The sequence below is a fragment of the Protopterus annectens genome, chromosome 7.part0 (assembly GCF_019279795.1).
Source record: "Protopterus annectens isolate FY-2018-M chromosome 7.part0, PAN1.0, whole genome shotgun sequence".
NCBI lineage: Eukaryota > Metazoa > Chordata > Ceratodontiformes > Protopteridae > Protopterus > Protopterus annectens.
The window spans coordinates 404203136-404226634 of NC_056739.1; the positions used below are offsets into that span (position 1 = coordinate 404203136).

The 23499-nt window shown below is 43.4% G+C and overlaps 1 protein-coding gene across 1 annotated transcript in view; it reads right to left on the reverse strand.

The window, feature by feature from the left end:
• LOC122805962 (zinc finger CCCH domain-containing protein 11A-like) overlaps positions 1-23499 on the reverse strand; it is a 1052395-nt gene that overhangs the window by 585873 nt on the left and 443023 nt on the right. Inside the window, exons 13-14 of the mRNA XM_044076203.1 lie at positions 17915-17983; positions 17427-17486 (exon numbers count right to left, since the gene is read on the reverse strand). Of these exons, the coding sequence (XP_043932138.1) occupies positions 17427-17486; positions 17915-17983 (129 nt within the window). The remainder of the gene's footprint in view (positions 1-17426; positions 17487-17914; positions 17984-23499) is intronic.

A 23499-nucleotide genomic window follows, 5' to 3' on the forward strand; every position in this document is an offset into this window, starting at 1 on the left:
CTTCAGTGCCCTGGGGTTGAATGCCGTGCAGATAGAACACCCAGAGGAAAGGTGTTCAACCCCAAGGCAACGCACACACCGAGTGTGGCCATCCGCTGGGGAGAGCTTATGGCCACACTCGGTGCACTTAGAAAAGATGGGTTTAGGGACCTCAGACATCCTAAAGAAAACCCACTCGTTAGGCTCCAAACACACAACACACAGAAACTAACGACCAGCGAAGGGGAGGGAGGGAAAGTTTAACTAAAAGAGTTTAAACTAGGAAGTTTTACATAAAAAAGGAACCTGAACACTCAACGCTCACACACACTTAACGGGGGTAAGAAAAAATGAGAAATTACTCTTACAATACCCTGCGATACCAGGAGCTCAAGAACCTAGCTGCTGACAAGAAATGCGGCAACTAGATCTGGGGTCAGTCAGGGTTGGCAGGGGATTATGGGTGAAGGGGAGGTGCTAGGAGCTCGGATCTAAGCTGTGAAAGATTGCCGGCTCGGATCCGAGGTCGGATCCGATTCCCAAAGTTTGCTGACAAATGAAGTTAACTACTTCAGATAAAAGGTTATCCTCTAACTTACACAGACACCTTAGATATAAGGTAATTCTCTAACTTAAACGGAAAATCTTAAGAGAGAAGAGAAGGGGGGGAGACTCTCTAAATGACTAAAGGTTTCTGAGGAAAAAACAAGGATACAGACACGAACACACTAAGATTATCAAAATTTATTCTAACGATAACTTCTATGCTAATTTTAACTAGTTTAAGACAGAAAAAGACACAATATAAAGGTTTTATACGACCTGAGCCAGTAGAGCAACCTCGCAGCTGAAGCGGCAAACGAGATCTGGGTTTCTAGCGCCAGGCATCATGGGATATGGGGAGACCTCGAGCCAGTATGTAGCTCTCGAGCTTTAGAAGATGGCCGAGTCAGAGCCGAAGATTGGCTCCGAACCCAACCAGCAAGAATGAAGGCGAGATAGACAACTTGACATTAATGTTTAAGAGGAGGCAGGAATTGAACAATTTATGTAATGTTGGACTGATGATATTGTACAAAGGAATATATATATGATGTCTAGTGTTTGTAAAATGTGAATTTGTTAATACCGTTTGTTTACTTTTATATAAATGTAAGTTTGCATGTACAATAATTCAGTATAGGTGCTTCAATAAAGATTTTCCATAGTTTTTTCTGGCCTCCATCAAAACCCAAAGCACTTCCTCGTAAAATTGGTGTTGACAAAGAATCAAAAACCTATAGTGAAATGAAGGGTGAGAAGATAAGGGTAAAGAGAGACCCTTGTCCTGTGTACAAAGATCCACAGGTTGTATAAAAATATTTATAAAGTCTAGGAAATCAAAAATGATGAAGTCATTGTTTGTTAGTTACATTAGACCAAAACCTGAGTATGGAATAACAATATGGAAACCCTATAAGAAAACAAGCATGAGTAAACTGGAAACAGTACAGTGGAAATATACCAAGGGCATCTATTGGCATGAAAATTTAAGTTATTACGAAAGACTAAAATATCTGAACTTGTACAATGTCTCACAGATATCCAAGAGGAGATCTTATTCAGGTATATAGGGCATTTAGAGACAACTACCTCTGGGAATGTTTAGGGTTATCAAAGTACTACAGAATTATCAGACAACCTATGTATAAGATTCTACAGGAATGAGAAGTGTACAGATTGGTTGTAAGACAGAGTAGCTGATGCATGGAACAGACTACCAAATTACATTAAAGCAAGTACTAGTTCAGATAATTTTAAGAGCAGACTGGACACTTACTATGGGAACAAGTGTTTTGGTATACTGGCAAGCTAGAAGGTCATTAATGCCCATGCTTAAAATATTTGTATTATGTATGTATGTATCCATCCTGTGAGGTAACTTGAAATGGCTGCTCCTAGCTAGCTGAAATAGAAGTGGAAACTAATGCTGTCTGGGCCAAAAAGGAGTCACCAGACAAGATTTTGGGCCTGTCCCACATGAAAATGTGTAGTAACCTTGGCAACACAGGAACAGACGGATATGCATACAGAAATGCCACTTTCTAACTAAAAGACATTGTGTCCACTTTCCAAACCACAGGATTTTGCATTCTGGAACAGAACTTGTGAAGTTGTCTGTTCAGAGGGGAGGTAAAAAGATCTACTTGAAGAGTACCCCACCAACGGGCAACATCCAGGAAAACCTCCAAAATCCAGGAAAACCTCCCTTTGAAGAAACCACACGAAGATATGTCATTGACCTGCTCAGATTGTCTGCCACCAGATTGTGCTTTAAGGGAATATAAACTGTTTGAAAAGTCAAGTGTCCATGAATAGTGAAATCCCAATAAATGAGGTCAATTAGCAAAGATGGAAAGACTTTGTACTCCCCCACTTGTTTATGTACCACAGGACAGTAAAGTTATTTGTGTAAATCCTGAGGAGACTTGTAATCCAAAGGTAATGCAAAGCCTGAAGAGCTAAAATTAAAATGCTCATTTCCTTGATGCTGACATGGTCTTTCACCTGATGAGGAGACCAGACCTTTGTTTCCAGATGTTGGAGTAAGCCTCTCAACTCAGATCAAAACATCTGTAAACAGCTTCTGAGTACAAGCAGGAACCTGAAAAGACTACCTGGACTCAGAGAAGTCTGGTGAATCCACCAAAGAAACTCCTGTCTCAGGCAAGGCAAGACAGGCATGGGAAAGTCCAGAGGAATACAATGACACAGCCAAATTGTCTTGAGATATCACAAACTTCTACATGTGGAGTCTGGCCAATTGAAACACTGGAATGATGGAAGCTATGAACCTCAGGATTCAAAGAAATTCTCTTGAAGTCAACACCTGTAAAGAAAGTAGAGACAGGAAAAATGCTATCAAGAAAAGGACCTTGGGAAGAGGAAGAAAACCCAACGTCAGAATCTGAAATCCTGCATCCCAAGAATATTTGGTACTGTGAAAAGGTCAGAACAGAGCTCTTGAGACTGAGACACACTGTGAAGCAGTATGGTAAATTCACAATTCTAAAAAAACGTGCTGAGAGGGGGGCTTCAACAAGGTTGCCCAGATAGGGAAAAATCTGAACACCATGGAGCTGAAAAAGACTATGACTAGGGCAAAACATTTTGTAAAAAAAAAAAAAAAAAGGTGCTGTAGAATTACCAAATGCAAACCAGAGAACTGATGATGTAAGGAACAAACAGAGAAGAGTAAATACTTCCTGAAGAGAGGATTACTACAAATGTGTTGATCACTCTCCTTCAGGTCCAGAGACACCAACTAGTCCTGAGGAAGCAGCAAAGGAAAAAGGGACTGGAGAGACAATATTCTGAAAGAAAAAGAAGTTATGTCTTACCATAACGTTCCATCCGTATTGCTGATCCTCGTTCAGTCATTACGCATGGGTATCAGTTCCGAGCTCGGAACAGAGCCAGCCATTTTCCAAGCTCACGTCAGCTTCAAACTCTCAAGCTAAACTCTAACCCACAATCCCCCTCTCCCTGTTACCTCAGATTGAGTTTGCAAGTCAAAGAAGGTAGAGGCTACCTCTGGTCAAATAACGTAAGAGAACCGGATGGTGAGATCCACTAGAAACCACAGGAGGGAGGGAGGGTCGTAATGACTGAACGAGGATCAACAATACAGACGGAACGTTATGGTAAGACATAACTTCTTTATCTGATATTGTTAATCCTAGTTCATTCCTTACACATGGGACAGAGTCCCCAGCTACCTCTATTCCTGGGAGGCTCTCATGGAAGGACATTCCTGAGCACCATAGAACCGAAAGATGCTCTTCCCCTGGAGGCCAAATCCAATTTGTAACGATTGATGAAGGTATGAGGCGTAGCCCAAGTTGTAGCTGCACAGATGTCATATAAAGAAGCTCTGGCATGGAAGGCAGCATAAGTTGCCACCGACCTTGTTGAATGAGCTTTCATGGTGGTAGGCAACGAGATATTACGTTGTATATAAATAAAGGTCACACAGTCCTTCAACCATCTAGCTAATGTGACCTTAGCAACAGCAGATCCTAATCTAGGTCCAGAAAAGGCCAAAAATAACTGGTCAGATTTATGAAAAGGTTTAGTCCTGTTTAAGTAAAAACAGATTTGCCTGTGTATATCTAGGGTATGTAGGCAATACTCTCCTCTGTTTGAATGATTGTGAAAGAAAACTGGCAACTCAATGGCTTGATTAATGGACATTTCAGAGATCACTTTAGGCAGAAATGACGGATTAGTTCTCAGAGACACTATCTCTATGAAAAATCAAGTATGGACTCTTGATACATAAAGCTTGAAGCTCAGAAATACGTCTGGCAGAAGTAATGGAGACCAAAAACAAGGTTTTCCATGACAAATACTTGAGGTCGCAAGAAGAGGCTGGTTCGAAAGGTGACATTGTCAGAGCTTATAGAACTAATGATAAATCCCCATGGTTGAATAGGTTCTCTAAAAGGTGGCTTCAGATGATTCACATGTTTTATGAAGGTCTTGCACAATTTATGGGACATAAGAGAGGAATCTCGACACCCTCATGAAAGTTAGAAATTGCAGCCAAATGAACTCTAATGATGGACCCGACAGGTTGGCCAGATAGTCTAGTATTATCGACACTGGTGCTGAAAAGGGTTCTACTTGTTTATCTTTCAGCCAACAGGTAAATCTTTTCCACTTGCTCAAATAAGTAATTCTAGTGGAAGACTTATGAGAAGCAATGAGAATATCACGTACTGGTAAAGAAAGACCATTCTGCCTAGCAATCAAGAGAATTGCAGTAGCCAAGCCGTGAGCTTCAGGCTGTTCAAGTTGGGATGAATCAGGTTCTGTGGATGTGAGATCAACTTCGGGGTTGGATGGTGAATCCATGGTCGATCTAGTAGGTGAGGCCAAAGAAAGGGGAACCAAATCTGTCGAGGCCAATAAGATGCTATGAGGATCACCTTGCTCTTCAACCGACGGGCTTTCTTCAGAAACTGGGGAATGAGGGGAAAGGGTGAGAATGCGTAAAGAAGACCTGAGGGCCAACAGTGGACTAGAGCGTCCCTGGGTGACTGTCCCGGATGGGGAATCAGGGAGAAGTAGTTGCTGCATTTGTAGTTGGTCGGGGATGCAAAGAGGTTGCAGCAAGGACGGCCCCAGCGGTGGAAGATCTCCGCTGCTATCAAGGGATTCAGGGACCACTCGTGAGGTTGAAGAATGCACCTGCTGAGTCTGTCTGCTATCACGTTGGAACTCTCGGGAATGTGCATTGCTAGAAGAAAACGGTTGGTAGCCATCGCCCATTGCCATATCCTCATAGCCTCTAAACAAAGGGGGTAAGATTTGGTTCCACCTTGCTTGTTGATGTACCAGACCACCGCCATGTTGTCTGATTGAATCGCAATCGTCCCAGACGGCAGCAGGGGATGGAATACTTGCAACGCCAGAAGCACCGCCCTCAGCTCTAGAACATTTATATGCAGATGGGCCTCCAGTTCGGACCAAGTGCCTTGGACTGCCTATCCCTGACATAACCCCCACCCCATCAGGGAGGCATCACCTGTGGCCTTGGGTTGCTGGGGGGAGAAGGGGCGAGACCATTGTGACAGATTGTGTGTCATCCACCAATTTAAATCCTGTTTGCACCTGTGGGTTACTCGAATCATGGCTGAAAGAGGATGCTGAAAGGGATACCATTGGGTGAGCAGTGAGCAGTAGCCACTGTAGAAGCCTCATGTGAAACCTGGCCAGGGGGACAATGGTGATGGAGGCTGGCATGGAACCCAACAGCTGTAGAACTGAGTGAGCCGTGGATTTCTCCCTTGAAAGGATTGGAATCAGTTGTTGCTTTATCCTTAAAATTCTGTGCTCTGGAATGGCAGCTCTGCAGTTCTTTGTGTCCAAGATAACGCCTATGAATTCTGTCGACTGAGATGGGGTGAGATTGGATTTTGCCAGTTTATGGTTATGCCTAGCCTTTGTGCAGCGAGGAGAGAGTATGCCAGGGCTTCTTCCAGTAGATGCCTGGTGGGGGCGGAAATGAGCCAGTCATCTAGGTATGGAAACACCTGGAATCCTTGAAGTCACAAGTGAGCTGTGACAACTGCCATGCACTTTGTGAACACTCTGGGGCTGTAGAGAGTCCGGAGGGCAGTACTCTGAACTGGTAGTGACTGGCTCCCGCACGGAAGTGCAAAAATATTCTTGATGGCCTGTCCACCTTTATGTGGTAGTACACATCTTGAAGATCTATTGAGCACATCCAATCGTCTTTTTCCAAAAGCGGGAGGATAAGACCGTATTGTGACCATCCGGAATGTTTGTACTCTCACAAATTTGTTCAATACACTGAGATCCAAAATTGGTCTCCAGTCCCCGGTTTTCTTTGCACCAAAAAAAGTCTTGAGTAGAATCCGGATCCTATCTGGTCTTGAGGGACTATATGGATGACTCACTTTCTTAGCAGCTTTTCTATCTCTAGTGCTGCTTCTTCCCTTTGACTGGGTGGAACGTCGGGAAGGTTTTTTTGAAGGGACAGAAATATCAAAGGGGATATGATAACCTCTGGTTATAATCCTTTGTACCCAAGAATTGGTGGTGATGATTAGCCAGGCAGAAGGGTACAAGGAGAAACGACCCCCAACCACCTCCAGAGGAAAGGATTTGTGCCGTTCTTCAGGAGCACTGGTAGGGTCGGCCAGGGAAAGAATCCCTGGAACCTTGGTTACGCATACCCCCTCTGCCCAGAAAGGAGCATCTTCCCTGTGAGTTTCCCCCTCTGCCTCTAGGGGAGAACTTTGCTTGTGTGTCACGGAAAGGACCCTGAGATTTCTTGAACCATATCTTCCCACTCCTTTGGTTTCGGGAGAAAACACGTTGAGGGGAAGAATAACGGACACCTACAGCAGAAAGGGTCTTACCGTCCTGTTCACATCTGGCCAGTGTGCTTTTAACTTTGGGTCCTAACAACGAAGAGGCCTTAATGGGAGCGCTAAGAAAGGAAGCCTTAAAGGGTTCCGTGAAATTGCACAAGCGCATCCAGGCGTGTCATCTCAAGACCGCAGCTGAACCCGCTGCTCTAGGTGCTCCTTCTGATGTGTGAGATATCAGTCGCATAGAGGAGTTAGATATTGACTCAATGGTGGCCAGCTGAGAGGCCACTTTGTCACGGACCTCATCAGACACGGCACCAGCCAAGGTTTCAGAGAGCTCACAAATCAGATCCCTTTGAAGCCTGGTAAAGTGTGCCATATAATTCAGGGACCTGATAGTAAAGGTCGCTGATGCAAAGGTGCGCTTCCCTATCCTGTCCAGGGCCCGGGACTCCTTGTTAGGTGGATGGACAGTCTGGCTTTCTTCTGCCAGATCCTTTTTTGTTGCGGCGGCCACCACCAAAGCATCCACAGGAAGACTGTTTGACCAATGAGGATCCGTAGCAGGAGGGGACAAAATCTTATCTGGCCTCCTGGGAATAGCTTAGACAGTGTCAGGAGCCTTCCAAGCACACTGCACGATAAGCCGGACAAGTTCATCGGCAGGTGGAGTAACCCAGGAGGTAGGGGGCTGGGTGCGAAAGGCCTGCAGGAACACAGATTCCTCAGAGGTCGGATTAGAGGACTGCCAGTCACCTCTCTGTTTCAGGATTTCGAGGATATCATCAAAGGATACTTCAGAGGGTGACCGAGGGGATCCTTCCCCCTCATCAAAATCTGTGTCTTCAGTGAGGGTCTCCTCTGTGGAGTCCATGTGCTTCCTCTTACACAAACTTTTCCGGTGGACTTCCTCAGCGGGAGAAGTTGGGGAAGCCAGCAGAAAAGGGGTTTCTTGTGGGAATATGTCCTGAGGCCCTTGCACCCGGTGTCCGCTCAGTGCAATTTGTGAAACCAATGTACCAGAGGAGGGCGGAGGGATAGACAGTCCAGTATCACCAGCAGCAGAGAAAGCTTGCCCTATCAGTTGGAAGGCTGGTCCACCTGAATGCCCAGGACAGGGGTCACCCCCCCCCCAAATGGCTCAGCCTGCCGACCCGGAGTCCCTGGATGGCTGTGGAGCAGCACATTATGCATGTCACAACTGACATCCCGGGTCGTAGCAAAACTTTCCTGCCACGAAGGCAACTGCGGTTCCTTAGTGAGATCCATAAAGGGAACCGCAGAAGGGGAAGACTGTGCTATATCCATGGACTTCAAAGGCAATGAAGGAGGAGAATAAGAAGTGATCTTTGGAGATTGGTGATCACCTCCCAAGGAAGGATAGTTCCTGGGGGGGTGGGATACCTCTGGCCAACAGCACCTGATCCACAAGATGCAACACATTGTGTTCGGAAAGGCTTCTAGTGGACATCATGGAGACTGAGGGAGAAACAGGCCTGTCCACAGAAGAGGCAAACTCGGTGCCCATCTCACCAGTCAGCACAGAGAACAATGGTGCCGAGAGACTGGACTACGTGTGTCTGCACCAAAGAAGTCATCGGTGCCGAGGTCACAGTCTGCACCGACACAGGGATCGGTGGCGAAGTGATTGTCAGTACCGAAGCTGGAACCGACAAAACTGGAGTCAACAATAAACGCGTCAGTTCTGACATGGTCAAGGTCTACGCCGACTGAGCGGTCGGTGCTGATATAGTAGTAATAGTCTGAATTGAGTTACCCTTCGGTGCCGATACAGTGAAGGCTGCAGGAGAAGACAGAGCCGAGATCACTAAAGGTGATGAGGGACTAGGCATGAAAGCACTGGAGCTGACTGAGTGAGCTCCGGAGGCGAAACTTTAGTCTTTTTTGGTTTGGGTTGGCGGGAGTCCCCAGCTGGGAACAAAGCCAAAGATTTAGCCTTGGTAGGAACATCCAAAATTTTCTTATGGGCTCTAGGAGGGGTTGAGGCCTCCAACCCAGAAATAGCCTCTGAAAAGGGAGAATTAAGAAGTCCCTTCAGCAACAACTTGCTTTTCCTGTCTAACAAAGTTCTATTAGAAAAATTTTCAGAGATAGTACAGGGTGGGTCAACAAATAAGTGGGACACCCCCAAACAATAAACACACAGAGTGTGCATCAGATGTAGGTAATTTGTGTCCACAATCAGAAGACCGTTTAAACCCCGGACTATCTTTCTTATCTGCCATGATAGAAAAAGTACAAAAGAATACCCGAAGGTATGAAAAAAAAAAGGAAGATTACCAACGATGGTAAGGGGAGAAATACCTTGCTGTAAAAAAGAAGAGAAAAGAAAAACTCAAGAAAATATGGTCGCTAGATGCAATAGGGTAAGAGACAATTAAATGGGAACTTTTCTGACAGAAAAAGTAATATAAATGACTATTTGACAACAAATAACTACACTTAGCTCAAGAGAAGCAGCTTGACATGACCGAATGGCAACGCGGCAAATGAAATCTGAGGTAACAGGGAGGGGGGGATTATGGGTAAGAGTTTAGTTCAAGAGTTTGAAGCTGACGCAAGCTTGGAAAATGGCCGGCTCGGTTCAGAGGTCGGAACTGATACCCATGCGTAAGGAATGAACAAGGATTAACAATATCAGTTCATACCTTCTGGACCACATACATTTGGAAACTCTTCCATTGAAAATGTTCCATCATTTTAACAATGGTGCCCCCAAAGGATTGTTTCGCAATAGGGGAATCAGTGGAGAAAGTATCATCTTCTTCGAATCCCCAAAGCAACAGGGTAATGATCTGGGAAGAATAAGCTGGGGAGACTATTCCCCAGAATCCAGATCTTCCACCTCAAAGAGATCAGAAACCTTAAATCTCTTGGAGGCTGTATAATAGAAAGCAAAAGGTGAAAATTGACAAACCTTGTTAGGAGTTTTTAAGGCCATGAAGACCTTAAAAAGACCCTGAGTGAACTCCTGCCACTCTTTATGAGGTCCTTATCTACAAGGACCACATACCTAATGTTTTGTTTCTTTTTTCCTTAATAGGAACCTCTGCTCTAACAAGCTTAGCAGGTTCTGGACCCTAACTTCAATAAGGGAATCAGGCACTTCATCCTTAACTAGTATATACAGAGTCCCCCTAGGCCCTTAAAACATTATCATCAGCTGTGGTTACTCCTTCTCTTCAGCAGCAGATGTATGCTCAGTCTCAGTGGATATGCTGACAGCAAGCCCTGAGTCAGTGTCCAATGGAGTCGTGACACAGGGAGAAGGCATCAGAATTGAACGATCCTCTGGTTCTTCATCAGCCCTACAGAGGCATCCTGTAGAGGCTTAACAGAAGTCTATAAGGAAATCTTCTTAGCTGCCGAATGTCAGGGTAGGCAGATTCAGACGCCACAGTTCTCTGAGCCAACAACTTCACATGCTGACATTCCAAATACACATACAGAGGATGACTGGATGGCTGTGCATAGTCTTGGTGGATCACCGTGAGTACCCAAGCAGAAAAGGTACTTTTCGTGTCTGTCCTTATGGGGAATTTGCCTTCTACACTCATATTTCCCCTTTCTGGATGACATGTAAAACAAGTAACCAAGCAAAGAGAAAACAAGGAAGAGTACTCAGCGGGGTACTTATCTGTCCTTGGCTCAGTAACTGAGTAAACATGACTAACCACTTGCAGACTGCATTCAAAAACAGTGTTCAGACTGACTGCAAAGAAGTTCTGAGGATTTGTACTTCTACATCACTTATGTACCTTATGCCTAAAGATGTGCTTGGATGGGCTCAAGGCTTTGGTATGCTGGCCGGACATAAGGCTATCTAGGCAGCATTAGTTTACTGCCTTTTTTGTATTTTGAGTGCTGTGATTTGTTTTCTTTACCTTGTGTTTTGCTTGTGTTCTGCTTTTAACTGCACATTAAAACTTCAAAAGACACCACAGCTCTGTCTCTTGTGAGTCCGGCAGAAATTTTTCACCATCACCCCCCCACCCCCACCCCACCCTGTCACTGTTGTGTTCTTAAATACCACTGTCTTTCTAGCTGCCTGCCTCCTATGTTAATTTGACCATATATCTCATTTCCTCTGCTTTCACTGGCTTGTGTGAGTAAGCACAAAAATATCATTTTGTGAAATCACTCCCTTTCAACTATTTAAATTTATTGGCCATTCTACTGTATTCCATAGTACCGGAATACAAAAGTGATCACCCCCTTTCAATCTAGCTTGCTGGTTTAAAAATAGTGACTCTCCACTAAAACTTAACATTTTAGACAGGTAAAACTTAAGTTACCTACTTTCACATCTAACTTCTCTAGTGCACACTGCAGTGTTTAGGATAAACCATTTTTTTTTCATCTTACCTTTAAGTATCCCTGTGACTAGCACTTGCTCTATTACCTGCTGGAAAGCACCAGGAAGCCTTAAACTGATACAAGCACTCAATCCTCCTTATTAATAAGGAGAAATTAATCATAGACACTAAACAGCCTATAATTGCAAAGTCCCTTGCTAAGGTAAGGGAAAACAGCTCCTGTACTTTAAAAAAAAAAAAAAAAAAAAGCACCAAACCAGGCATGTCCAAGGGTCAGCTTCCGTTGATTTCTCCTGTCCACCTGGTAAATCTGGGCATACTGGGGAAATGCAGCAATTGCCTCATGTACACAGACAACCCTCTCCTCCTACCACTCAACACTACAACCTGTGAGAGATGCACTTACACAGCCAAACTGGAAGCAAAGCTCTCTCCACCCAAGATTGTGCTAGACTGTCAAGATGAGAAGGTTACCACCCACACTACACCTCAAGCAACACATACCCCTTCTAAACTCACACCACCAACACCCATACATAACACTAAATCCACATATGCGGAGGCCCTTAACTGTAACCTGCTAAAAAGCAAGGACCTCCGAAGCTGAAATGCAAACAAACATCAATCACAACCAAAGTATCACATAGCTCACAACATCAGTGTGCCACCCAGCAACAGCCCCTAAGGCAAGACAATGTACCTAACACTTTATTCATAGGTGACTCTATAGTCAGGCACACTGATGTCCCACTCACTAGGCTGAACAAGGAGAAAATTACAGTGAGCTGCCTGTCGGGTGCCAGGATCCACTACATAACTCATGCACTCAAGTCACTCCACAACAAGTGCAAATATGACTCTGTCATTGTCCATATTGGAGTGAATGACTTGAGACGTACCTCCCTGGACTATATTAAAAAAGTCATGGAAGAGCTCTCGGATCATGTGGCCCAGGCAGGTATGACCCTAGCCCCGAGTAGCATCCTGCCTTCACCCAGAATGACACCACAATATAGGACAAAATGATTGACTTCAACAATTGGCTAAGATTCTGGTGTCATTCAAAGGGTATCCAATATCTGTCTGCCTGGGACGACATGATCGACAGACCACGATGCTTTGCCAGAGATGGTCTGCACCTGTCGCCCCTGGGATTCAGGTTACTGGCTAAGGCTCTTGCCACCCCTATAGTGCCTTTTTTAGGCAAAGTTCTAAGGACAAAACCACCACCGTAACAGGTACAAGCATGCAAAATCTCAAGGTAATGCTACTCAATGCTAGAAGTCTAAACCTCAAAATGCACTCTCTCGAAGCACTCCTAAAAATGGAGAACATCGATTTCTGTGCAGTAACTGAGCCTTGGTTCAAGGCTCCAGAGAACACCCCTGCAATACCCGGCTACAACTCTTACCACACTTTTCGGCCACCAAATGAAGATCGAAATACTTAAGGTGGAGGAGTGTCCATATTCACCAAGGATATTCACATCACCAGGTTAGTTGCCCAACACAATATGTCTGAAATTCTCCAGGTGCAACTAACACTAGGTAAGACTGCAATCCAAATTGTAGCTTGCTACAGATCCCCCACCATGTCCAAGATTCTCACTACACCTTTCTAAACATACTGGAAAATATTAAATTACAACCAAGCACCCTAACACTGGGTGATTTCAACTACCCTGCCATTAACTGGGTAAACTACTCATGTACCAACACCTTTGCCCAACGGTTCTTGGAATTCATAAATTCCAATGCCCTGGATCAACTAATCCATAGTCCCACCAGGGGCTCCAATATCCTAGACCTGGTCATTACCAACATGGGAAATCGATGCTCCACACCTATGGTCACCCCCTCGTTGGTCAGGTCAGACCATAAGCTAATCACCCTTCACATCCACATCCCAACTCCACCCCCCAGTAAGGAAACCTCCATAAAAAACTTCTCCAAAGACAACTTCATGCTACTCAAGTCAGACGTTACAAACGTCATGACACCCATGCAGACGGAACTGAAAGTTTGACTGCCGAGTCCTACACTAAGGCACTGTACGAGCACATCCACTCATGCATGAATCGTGCCATCCCAAAAAGAACTAAGATGCTCTCCTCCAAAAAAAGGAAGTCAATCTGGTGGTCCCCTGCCATAAACAAACTTTACAACAAAAGAAAGAAACTGTTGCAGAAAAGAAGAAAATCCCAGGATGCAAAAAAACTCCCTTACCAGCTTCAGTAAGAAGCTGAGATCCCTCATAAAATCCTCCAAAGCTAGTTACGAAAATAAAATTGCCAAAGATTCCAAAGACAACCACAAGGCATTCTACAACTATGCCAAGAATCTAAATGGCAATGCTCAGATCTGCTCTGAGCTACAACAGAATGGCATTAAATATACTGATCACAAGGATATTGCCAATATCCTGGCAGATCGATTCAGTACCAACTTCAACCCCCTTTCACCCCCTAAATGGCCCATCTCAATACTGGAAGATTGCCAAATTCTGATAATAATGGCCACAGAGGTAAAAACGCACTCTCCAAAGCTAAGAATGCAGCATTTATGGGACCAGATGACATCCCGGGCTGTGTACTACATGAACTACAAAATGAACTGGCACCAAGTGTCATGTTTAATCATACCCTCACCACAGACTTCATGCCCACTGAATGGTGCACAGCTACAGTTATTCCACCCCACAAGGGGGGATCCAGCTTGGATCCCGGGAACTACCGCCCCATCAGTCTGACGAGCCTGATCTGCAAGGCCATGGAACGTATGATCATGGAACTTATAAACAAAGACATTGGCAACCTTAAAACACTGGACCCCACCCAGTTTGGGTTCGTGAAGGGACAATCTGGTCTCCTGAACCTGACTGACTTTGAATCAGTCTCCAGAGCCGTGGACGAGGGTAAGGCAGTCAACCACAGCCTATCTGGACTTCGCCAAGGCCTTTGAAACCAACCCCCACTCTGGAATCATAGATAAACGTACTAAGCTGGGCATTAATCCTTACGTCACTCGACGGGTTGCCAACTGGTTTACTGACAGAACCCACACTGTAAAAGTACCTGACTACAAATCCAGCTCCAGACAAGTGGAGTACCTCAGGGTTCAGTAATGGGACCTCTCTTGTTAGGCATCTACTTCTCTGAAGTACAGGCCAACACTAAGGGACTCTGGCTAACAAAGTTTGCAGATGACTGCAAACTGGGAGCCATTACTAAATCCCCAAATTATGTGGATACTCTACAAAAGGGCCTTACAGAAACAGATGCTTGGTGACAGAGCCATGGGCTCAAGCTCAATGACAAGAAATGTACAGTTATCCCCTTTGGGAAAAAACATGTGCCCGTGAATTACCACATAGGTGGCAGTACACTAAACACAAAGTGTGATACGAGACTTGGGACACAGGCGGACAGTGGTCTCACCTTCAATAACCACATCGCCACAACAGTCAGGAAATCCTTCTATGTGGCACACCTCATCACTAAGGGCTTTTCATCCAGAAAAAAGGAGGTCATTGTCCCACTGTACTCATCCCTCATTAGACCCATTATAGAATACAACGCCCCATTTGGTATGTACCTCTCAAGACATCTGCAACAACTGGAAAGGCCGCAGAAATACCTCACTAAAAGAATCACAGGCCTAAAGCAGATGCCCTATGCTGACCGTCTTAAAAAACTCCAGCTATACTCTGTAGCAAATCGTCTACTCCAAGGCGATCTCTGCTTAACATACAAGGTCATGTCAAACCCAGAACTGTTGGACATGCTACACTTAAAGAATTCACAATCCCTCAGAGCCATACGCTCCAGGGATCTAAATCTTGTCATAACAAAAAACAAAACATGCTGGAGGGATAGGTTCCTGACCCAGAGACTCCCCAGACTCTGGAATAGACTGCCCATACATGTCAAGCAGAGCGACTCTTTGGCCCTCTTCAAAAGGAACCCTGATGATTGGATGGGAGAAAGGAAATTCACCCTGGGGTCACATCAGTCACCCTGCTAGACAGGGGTCCAGGGAAGTAAATAGTGTGGGAAGAAATAACCAGGGAATTGTTATGGCTAGGCTTGTATAGACCCTAGGGCAGATAGCGTAGTACCAACCTATGAACCTATATACCTTTTGTAAGGAATACTGCAACAATGACTCTGCAACCTTTAAATCCTTCTCAGCAAGGAAGGTTAGTTCTTCATCAAAATCTCATGGCCCTCAGTCTTCATGCCCAGGGGGGTTCTTCATCAGAAGTGCTTCGTTACATGAAAGAAGCCAGGACACTTTCCACTAGAATGCTGCATTCAGCAAAATAAGCAAAACTCTGAAGTACTTGCTACAGTAGAATCTCAAAAGGGTATTCAAAACAACTTGGCATGTTATAAATCTGAGGCTGGATATTCTTTTTTATATTCTACCTACAATAAAGTATACATGGTTAACTTTAACTGTGTTTATACAACTTAAAAGTTTATCCCTAGATGAATTCAAATGGCATATGTAATGGTGTCACAGCATGAAGTTATGGGAAAGAGTAGTGGAAGTTGGTTAAGAAGGGAGGTGATGATTAGTGATCAGCAGTATAGTTTCATGCCAGGAAAGAACACTAAAGATACAATGTTTGCTCAGTGAGTGTTGACGGAGAAGTACAGAGAAGGTCAGAAGGAGTTGCATTGTGTCTTTGTAGACTTAGAGAAAGCATAAGACAGGGTGCCTAGAGAGGAGTTGTGGTATTGTATGAGGAAGTCTGGAGTGTCAGAGAAGTATGCAAGAGTGGTATAGGATATGTAAGAGGGTAGTGACAGCGGCGAGGTCTGCAGTGGAAGTGACAAATGCATTTAAGGTGGAGGTGGGATTACATCAAGGAACAGCTCTGAGCCCTTTCTTATTCGCAATGGTGATGGACAGGTTGACAGACGAGATCAGCAGGAGTCCCTGTGGACAATGATGTTTGCAGATGACACTGTGATCTGTAGTGAGAGTAGGGAACAGGTGGAAGAGACCCTGGAGAGGTGGAGATATGCTCTACAGAAAAGAGGAATGAAGGTGAGCAGGACTAAGAATATATGTGTGTGAATGAGAGGGAGGATAGAGGAATGGTGAGGATGCAGGGAGTAGAGGTGGTGAAGGTGGATGAGTTTAAATACTTGGGAACAACAGTTCAGAGTAATGGTGAGTGTGGAAGAGAGGTGAAGAAGGGAGTACAGGCAGGATGGAGTGGGTGGAGAAGAGTGTCAGGAGTGACTTGTGACAGACGAGTACCAGTAAGAGTGAAAGGGAAGGTCTACAAGAGGGTAGTGAGACCAGCTATGTTATATGGGTTGGAGACAGTGGCATTGACAAAAGGGCAGGAGTCAGAGCTGAACGTGGCAGAGTTAAAGATGTTAAGATTTGCACTGGATGTGACGAGGGTGGACAGGATTAGGAATAAGTATATTAGAGGGTCATCCCAGGTTGGAAGGTTTGGAGACAAAGCCAGAGATGCAAGATTACACTGGTTTGGACATGTGCTGAGGAGGGATGCAGAGTATATTGGGAAAAAGATGTTAAGGATGAAGCTGCCAGGTAACGGGAAAAGAGGAAGGCCTAAGATAAGGTTTATGGATGTGGTGAGAGAGGACATGCAGGTGGTTGGTGTGACAGAGCAAGATGCAGGGGACAGGAAGAAATGGAAACAGATGATCCACTGTGGTGACCCCTAATGGGAGCAGCCAAAAGAAGAAGATGATGTAATGGTGTTTGTACATGACGCACATGCCAACTGATGGCAGAACAGCAGCAGCAGCGAGAACCAGGTGCTATACTTACAGAGATGACCTTCAAGACTTTAAAAAAAAAAAAAAAACAGGTGACATGAACAGATGTCTATCAGTTTAAGTACTGCTAAAGGAGACTTACTCAGAGATCTAGTACTAAGGCTAGTACCACACAGACTGTGTACTTTTCTTCCTTTGAACACATTTTGTTGAAAGAAAAGGCACCTAACCCAGAAGTTCACAACTGAAACTGGTGCAAATTAACAACCTAATACCACCTTTATAACTTCAAAACACCCTACAGAACGATCTCATATGGCTACAGTTGGTGTCTCAAGGTTCACATGATCAGTGCTACAATTCTAGACCATCTTAACACATTACCACCAGAGGGAGATCAAACAGATCAAGTACAATGAAAAAGGAAAAAAGAGAGCATCACTAATTATTTAAAAAAGCACTTACTTGCACTTATAGCTGTGCTTCCAGTTGGCAAACTCAGCCTCTCCTTTATGGTCTTAGTGACTTGAGTGAAGGATTACAAACAAAAGTAGACATTACTTAATTTACCTACTTGCAATAGAACTGTAATTTAGCTTTTTTGTCATCTTTTATCATCTGATAGAAATAAACAAGATACACAGATTTCCTCACATCTGAGCCTGATGTAAACCTTTACATCAAAACATATTAACCCTACTTACTTTGCTGTAACAAATGTCACACTACTTTTAAATTAGTAAAAAAAAACTGTAAATGCTTTTCCATACAGTGGAACTTCTCAGTCTATAAAAAAATGAATCTATAAACAAAGTAAAATATTTTACTCACTAGACAGCAGACCCCCATGATATTCACTTTTTATGGCAATGCCAACATGCAAAAATTACACTAAAAGACAGCACCAGGAAATTTGGCAAATGCCTACCACAGAAGCAAATTAGATGCATTACCTGTGTCTCCTTTATCAACCTTTTTAGGTGACAATCCCAATCTCTCCTGCACACGTTTAACACCTTGCCCTGAAAAAAATTACAAGATTGGAAATTTATACATTACAATACTCATTTAATGCCTAAAACATGACAACTTAAATTCTGCAGTGGAGCGGCTAACTTTTTATATTCACTAAGTGACTAAGAAAAACTATGAACAGCCCAACTAGAATTACCCAGGAAATGGCATCCTGCACTGTCCAACCAAATTAACATACACAAAACTGACCTGCCAACTAAAAATTCAGACGTTCACCCACAAAACAATCAAAGACACAGACACACTGTCTCATGCACACAGAAACAGATACATGCCTGTGCACAAACATGCATGCACTAGCACAGACAATGAAATATCTTCTGATAAGATACTGCACTTAAGACTATTATCTGATTTAAATTATACAACCTAACCACTAATTCTCAGTTATTTATTTTCAGCAATCTATTTAGTACATGGTTCAATGTTTCTGATTAATTTTTGACTTAACTCTGCAAGTTCTCATTTATAAAGTACCAACAATCAGTTAATTTCATACATCTGTCCAACATTCATAAGTTCATAGATTGGTACTAGTCTATCGGCCCTAGGGCCTACACAAGCCTAGTCATATCAATTCCTGGCTATTTTTTCCCACACTATTTACTTCCCTGGACTCTTATCTAGCAATGCGACGGACATGATCCCCGGGATGAATTTCCTATCTCCCATCCAATCATCAAGGTTCCTTTTGAAGAGGGCCAAAGATGTGCTCTGTTTGATATGTATGAGCAGTCTATCCCAGAGTGTGGGGAGTCTCTGGGTCAGGAACATATCCCTCCAGTATGTTTTGTTCATTGTGATGACAAGGTTTAGATCCCTAGAACGTGTCTCTCTGAGGGATAGGGATTTCTTCAAGTGTAGCATGTCCAACAGATCTGGGTTTGACATGGCCTTGTATGTTAAGCAGAGATCGCCTCGGAGTAGATGATATGCGACAGAGTATAGCAGGAGTTTTTTTAGATGGTCAGCATAAGGCATCTGCTTTAGGCCTGTCATTATTTTAGGGAGGTATTTCTGCCACCTTTCCAGTTGTTGCAGATGTCTTGAGAGGTACATACCAAACGGGGCATTGTATTCTATAATGGGTCTAATGAGGGATAAGTACAGTGGGACAATGACCTCCTTTTTTCTGGATGAAAAGCCCTTAGTGATGAGGTGTGCCACATAGAAGGATTTCCTGACTGTTGTGGCGATGTAGTTATCAAAGGTGAGACCACTGTCCACCTGTGTCCCTAAGTCTCTTATCACACTTTCAGTGTTTAGTACCACCTATGTGGTAATTCACGGGTACATGTTTATTTCCCAAAGGGGATAACTATACATTTCTTGATATTGGGCTTGACCCCATGGCTCTGGCACCAAGCATCTGTTTCTGTAAGTTCCTTTTGTAGACTATCCACATCATTTGGGGATTCAATAATGGCTCCCAGTTTGTAGTCATCTGCGAACTTTGTTAGCCAGAGTCCCTTAGTGTTGGTCTGTACTTCAGAGAAGTAGATGCCAAACAAGAGCGGTCCCAGGACTGAACCCTGAGGTACTCCACTTGTCTGGAGTTGGATTTGGAGTCGGCTACTTTTACAGTCTGGGTTCTGCCAGTAAGCCAGTTGGCAACCCATTGAGTGACGTAGGGATTAATGGCCAGCTTAGTAAGTTTACCTATGATTCCAGAGTGGGGGATAGCGTTGAAGGCCTTGGCGAGGTCCAGATAGGCTGTATGGACCACCTTACCCTTGTCCATGGCTCTGGAGACTGATTCAAAGAAGCCAATCAGGTTCAGGAGACCAGATCGTCCCTTCACAAACCCAAACTGCGTGGGGTCCAGTGTTTGAAGGTTGCCAATGTCTTTGGTTATAAGTTCCATGATAATACGTTCCATGGCCTTGCATATCAGGCTCGTCAGACTGAAGGGGTGGTAGTTCCCGGGATCCAAGGTGGATTCCCCCTTGCGGAGTGGGACAACTGTAGCTGTGCACCACTCAGTGGGCGCAAAGCCTGAGGTGAAGATATGATTAAGCATGGTACTTAGGTGAGGTGCCAGTTCATTTTGTAGTTCATGTAGTAAACAGCCTGGGATGTCGTCTGGTCCCATGGATGCTGTATTCTTAGCTTTGGAGAGTGCGTTTTCTACCTGTGTGGCCGTTATTACCAGAATTTGGCAATCTTTCGGTATTGAGATGAGCCCTTTAGGGGGTGAAGTTTGCAATGAATCGATCTGCCAGGATATTGGCAATATCCTTGGGATCACTATATTTAATGCCATTCTGTAATTTTATTTTCATAACTAGCTTTGGATGATTTTATGAGGGATCTCAGCTTCTTACTGACGCTGGAAAGGGAGTTTTTGCATCCTGGGATTTTACTCTTTCTGCAAGAGTTTCTTCCTTTTGTTGTAAAGTTTGTTTATGGCAAGGGACCACCACATTGGCTTCCTTTTTTTGGAGGAGAGCGCCTTGCTTCTATTGCGGATGGCACAATTCATGCACGAGTGGATGTGTTCGTACAGTGCCTTAGTGTAGGATTCAGAAGTCAAATTTTTAGTTCCTGTCTGCATGGGTGTCATAATGTTGGTCACTTCTGGCTTGAGTAGCATGAAGTTGTCTTTGGAGAAGTTTTTTATGGAAGTTTCCTTACTGGGAGGTGGGGGTGGGATGTGGATGTCAAGGGTGATTAGCTTATGGTCAGGCCTGACCAATGAGGGGGTGACCATAGGTGTGGAGCATCGATTTCCTATGTTGGCAATGACCAGTTCTAGGATACTGGAGCCCCTAGTGGGACTAGGGATTAGTTGATTCAGGGCGTTGGAATTTATGAATTCCAAGAACCGATGGGCAAAGGTGTTGGTACACGAGTAGTTTTCCCAGTTAAAGGCAGGGTAGTTGAAATCACCCAGTATTAGAATGTTTGATTGTATCTTAATATTTTCCAGTATGTTTAGAAAGGTGTAGAGAGAATCTTGGAGCATGGTGGGGGATCTGTAGCAAGCTACAATTTGGATTGCAGTCTTAACTTTTGAAAACATTTAATTTTTGGTTCATTTCTTGAAAACACTTAATTTTTAGTTCATCTATCTAAGCACAATATTCTTTTTACCAAAGAATCTGAAAACTTAATTAAGAGCTGGGCACTCTGCCAACCATACCTAATACTTACCTATTTCAATGACTCAATGTTTTCTTATGTCTTAATTTTTGGATCACTTCTTTGTTACAACAGAATGCCGAAAAACTTTAACATAGTGCATTGTCTTACTTACATTTCCTGGCTCCTGATTGTTTTTTTCTTTTCAATTTGGAATCCCTCATACTGGGATTGCTCTGCCCCATCTGTTTGCCCTTTGGGGTCACTCCGCTCCCCTACCCTGACCCCATATCCCACCCACCCCCAGTGCTTCTACTCTTGGGCACTAGGCAGACACTTCCTCACTCTATCCATCCAATTAGACACACTTCCTGTTATCCTCTTTCCTCCTCCTAGACCTATACACCAAGCTCGTGTTTCACCTATCACATCTTACTACACTCATAATTACTATCTCACCTCACTACTTGTCACCACAACACATTCCAGACACCCACTTTTCATCACATCACAAACCCACCTTACCATAGTACTCCATGTACATATCTCACCATCAGGCCTACACTTGTGAATATTACTAGCCTCCAATATTTTCCATTTAAATTAATACCTACTAAAGATAGTAACTATAATCCTCAGTTACTCAACAATGAATTTATCAAACGACTGAAACTACTTACCAACATTGCCTCTAGGCTACTGCTTAGTGGCGACATCCACCCAAACCCTTGACCACTCTCAGATAACATCAACCCATCTAATCAATCTAGCCTCAACACCCCCACACATCCAATCCTAAAGAGAAAAAAAATCAAACCTACTGCTAATGAACATTAATATTAGAAGTATAGCCAACAAATTGGAAATCCTCCATGCCACTCTAGCTACATACTCCTCCGACATGGTCATAATCACTGAAACAATGTTAAAACCAAGTACAAAAGATAATGAAATACTATCCCCAGGTTACTCCATGCTACGGGTGGAAAGACTCAACAAAAGAAGAGGTGGAGTTGCTGTCCTATTTAAAGACCATCTCACTTTAACTTTCCTTGAATGCAAATCCCCACAACCTGACAGTGCATAAATCATATATACCACACTAACCATAAATTCAAGAAAAAACACTTAATATAATTGGCTGCTACATTCCACCTGGAAATAATGTTCCAGTTATAGAATGTCTATTGTACTGGGCAAGTAGTACCCTTAGTCAGGAGACATTCATACTGGGTGATTTTAATTTAGACTGGTTTGCATGCGATACAGATCACCCCATCCATCACAAAAACTTGCATGGTTTTACACAAACTATTCAAGAACCTACCTGAATAGATAAAGCTAGTAAAAAGAAAATCCATCTTGGATTAGATATTAAGTAACTCTTCTCAGACATTCCAATCAGGTTGCCTTCCTGATGGTCTCAGCAACAACCTACCAACATTTCTTATACAACACATTTTCCCACCAAAACCCAATATATTTAAACAACTCATAAAAAAACATAACTTTAATCTTGACAGCTTCCTAGCTGAACTACAAAGGTGCAATTGGACTCCACTCAAATATCTTGACCTAGATGATGCAAGTGAATAATACATTTTTCTTTGATATATTAAATGCATATGCCCCTGTTACAACCATCAGAGTAAAAACAAACTATGCCCCCTGGCTAAGCAGAGACACTAGGGCCCTTCTGAAAACTAGAGATAAAGCCTGAGAACAATGGCATAAGACTAACACAGTAGTTTCTAAACTCCAGTATCAAAAACTTAGAAATAAGGCAAAAAAAAACAAAAACAAATAAAACAGGATAAAATAAATTTCTATAACAACATTCAAAAGAAAACCTCAACAATTCTGGCCAGCTATAAACTCAATCCTTCACCCAGGAAAATCTACTACACAATGCCAAACATCCACAACAATTCCGATAGCATTGCTACCATTTTTAAAACACATTTTACTGAATCTATAATTACCCTTTGCAAACAGCAAACACCTGCTCCTGATACCAAACCAGCTAAGTCTACAACCAGCAATGCCTCATTCTCTCTCTCCCCAGATCCTACAGCCACTATAAAAAAAAAATACTACAGAAACTAAAACCTACTACACTTTCCACTGACAACTTACCAAGAGAATACCTCAAAATTGCAGGTAAAATTATAGCCTTCCCAGTATCAATACTTATAAAAAGATCCATTCTCAAAAACAAGGTCTCTCAACTGAGGAAAACTTCCCATGTAATCCCACTTCATAAAAGGGGACTTTCCACAGAACTGACAAACTACTGGCCAATTGCTATTCTTTCAACTCTTTCTAAGCTACTCGAAAGGTGTATTCATCTCCAGGTCATGAAACCCTTACTAACAAATAACCTTCTCGCAAATACTTAGCATGGGTTTTAAACCCCAAATTT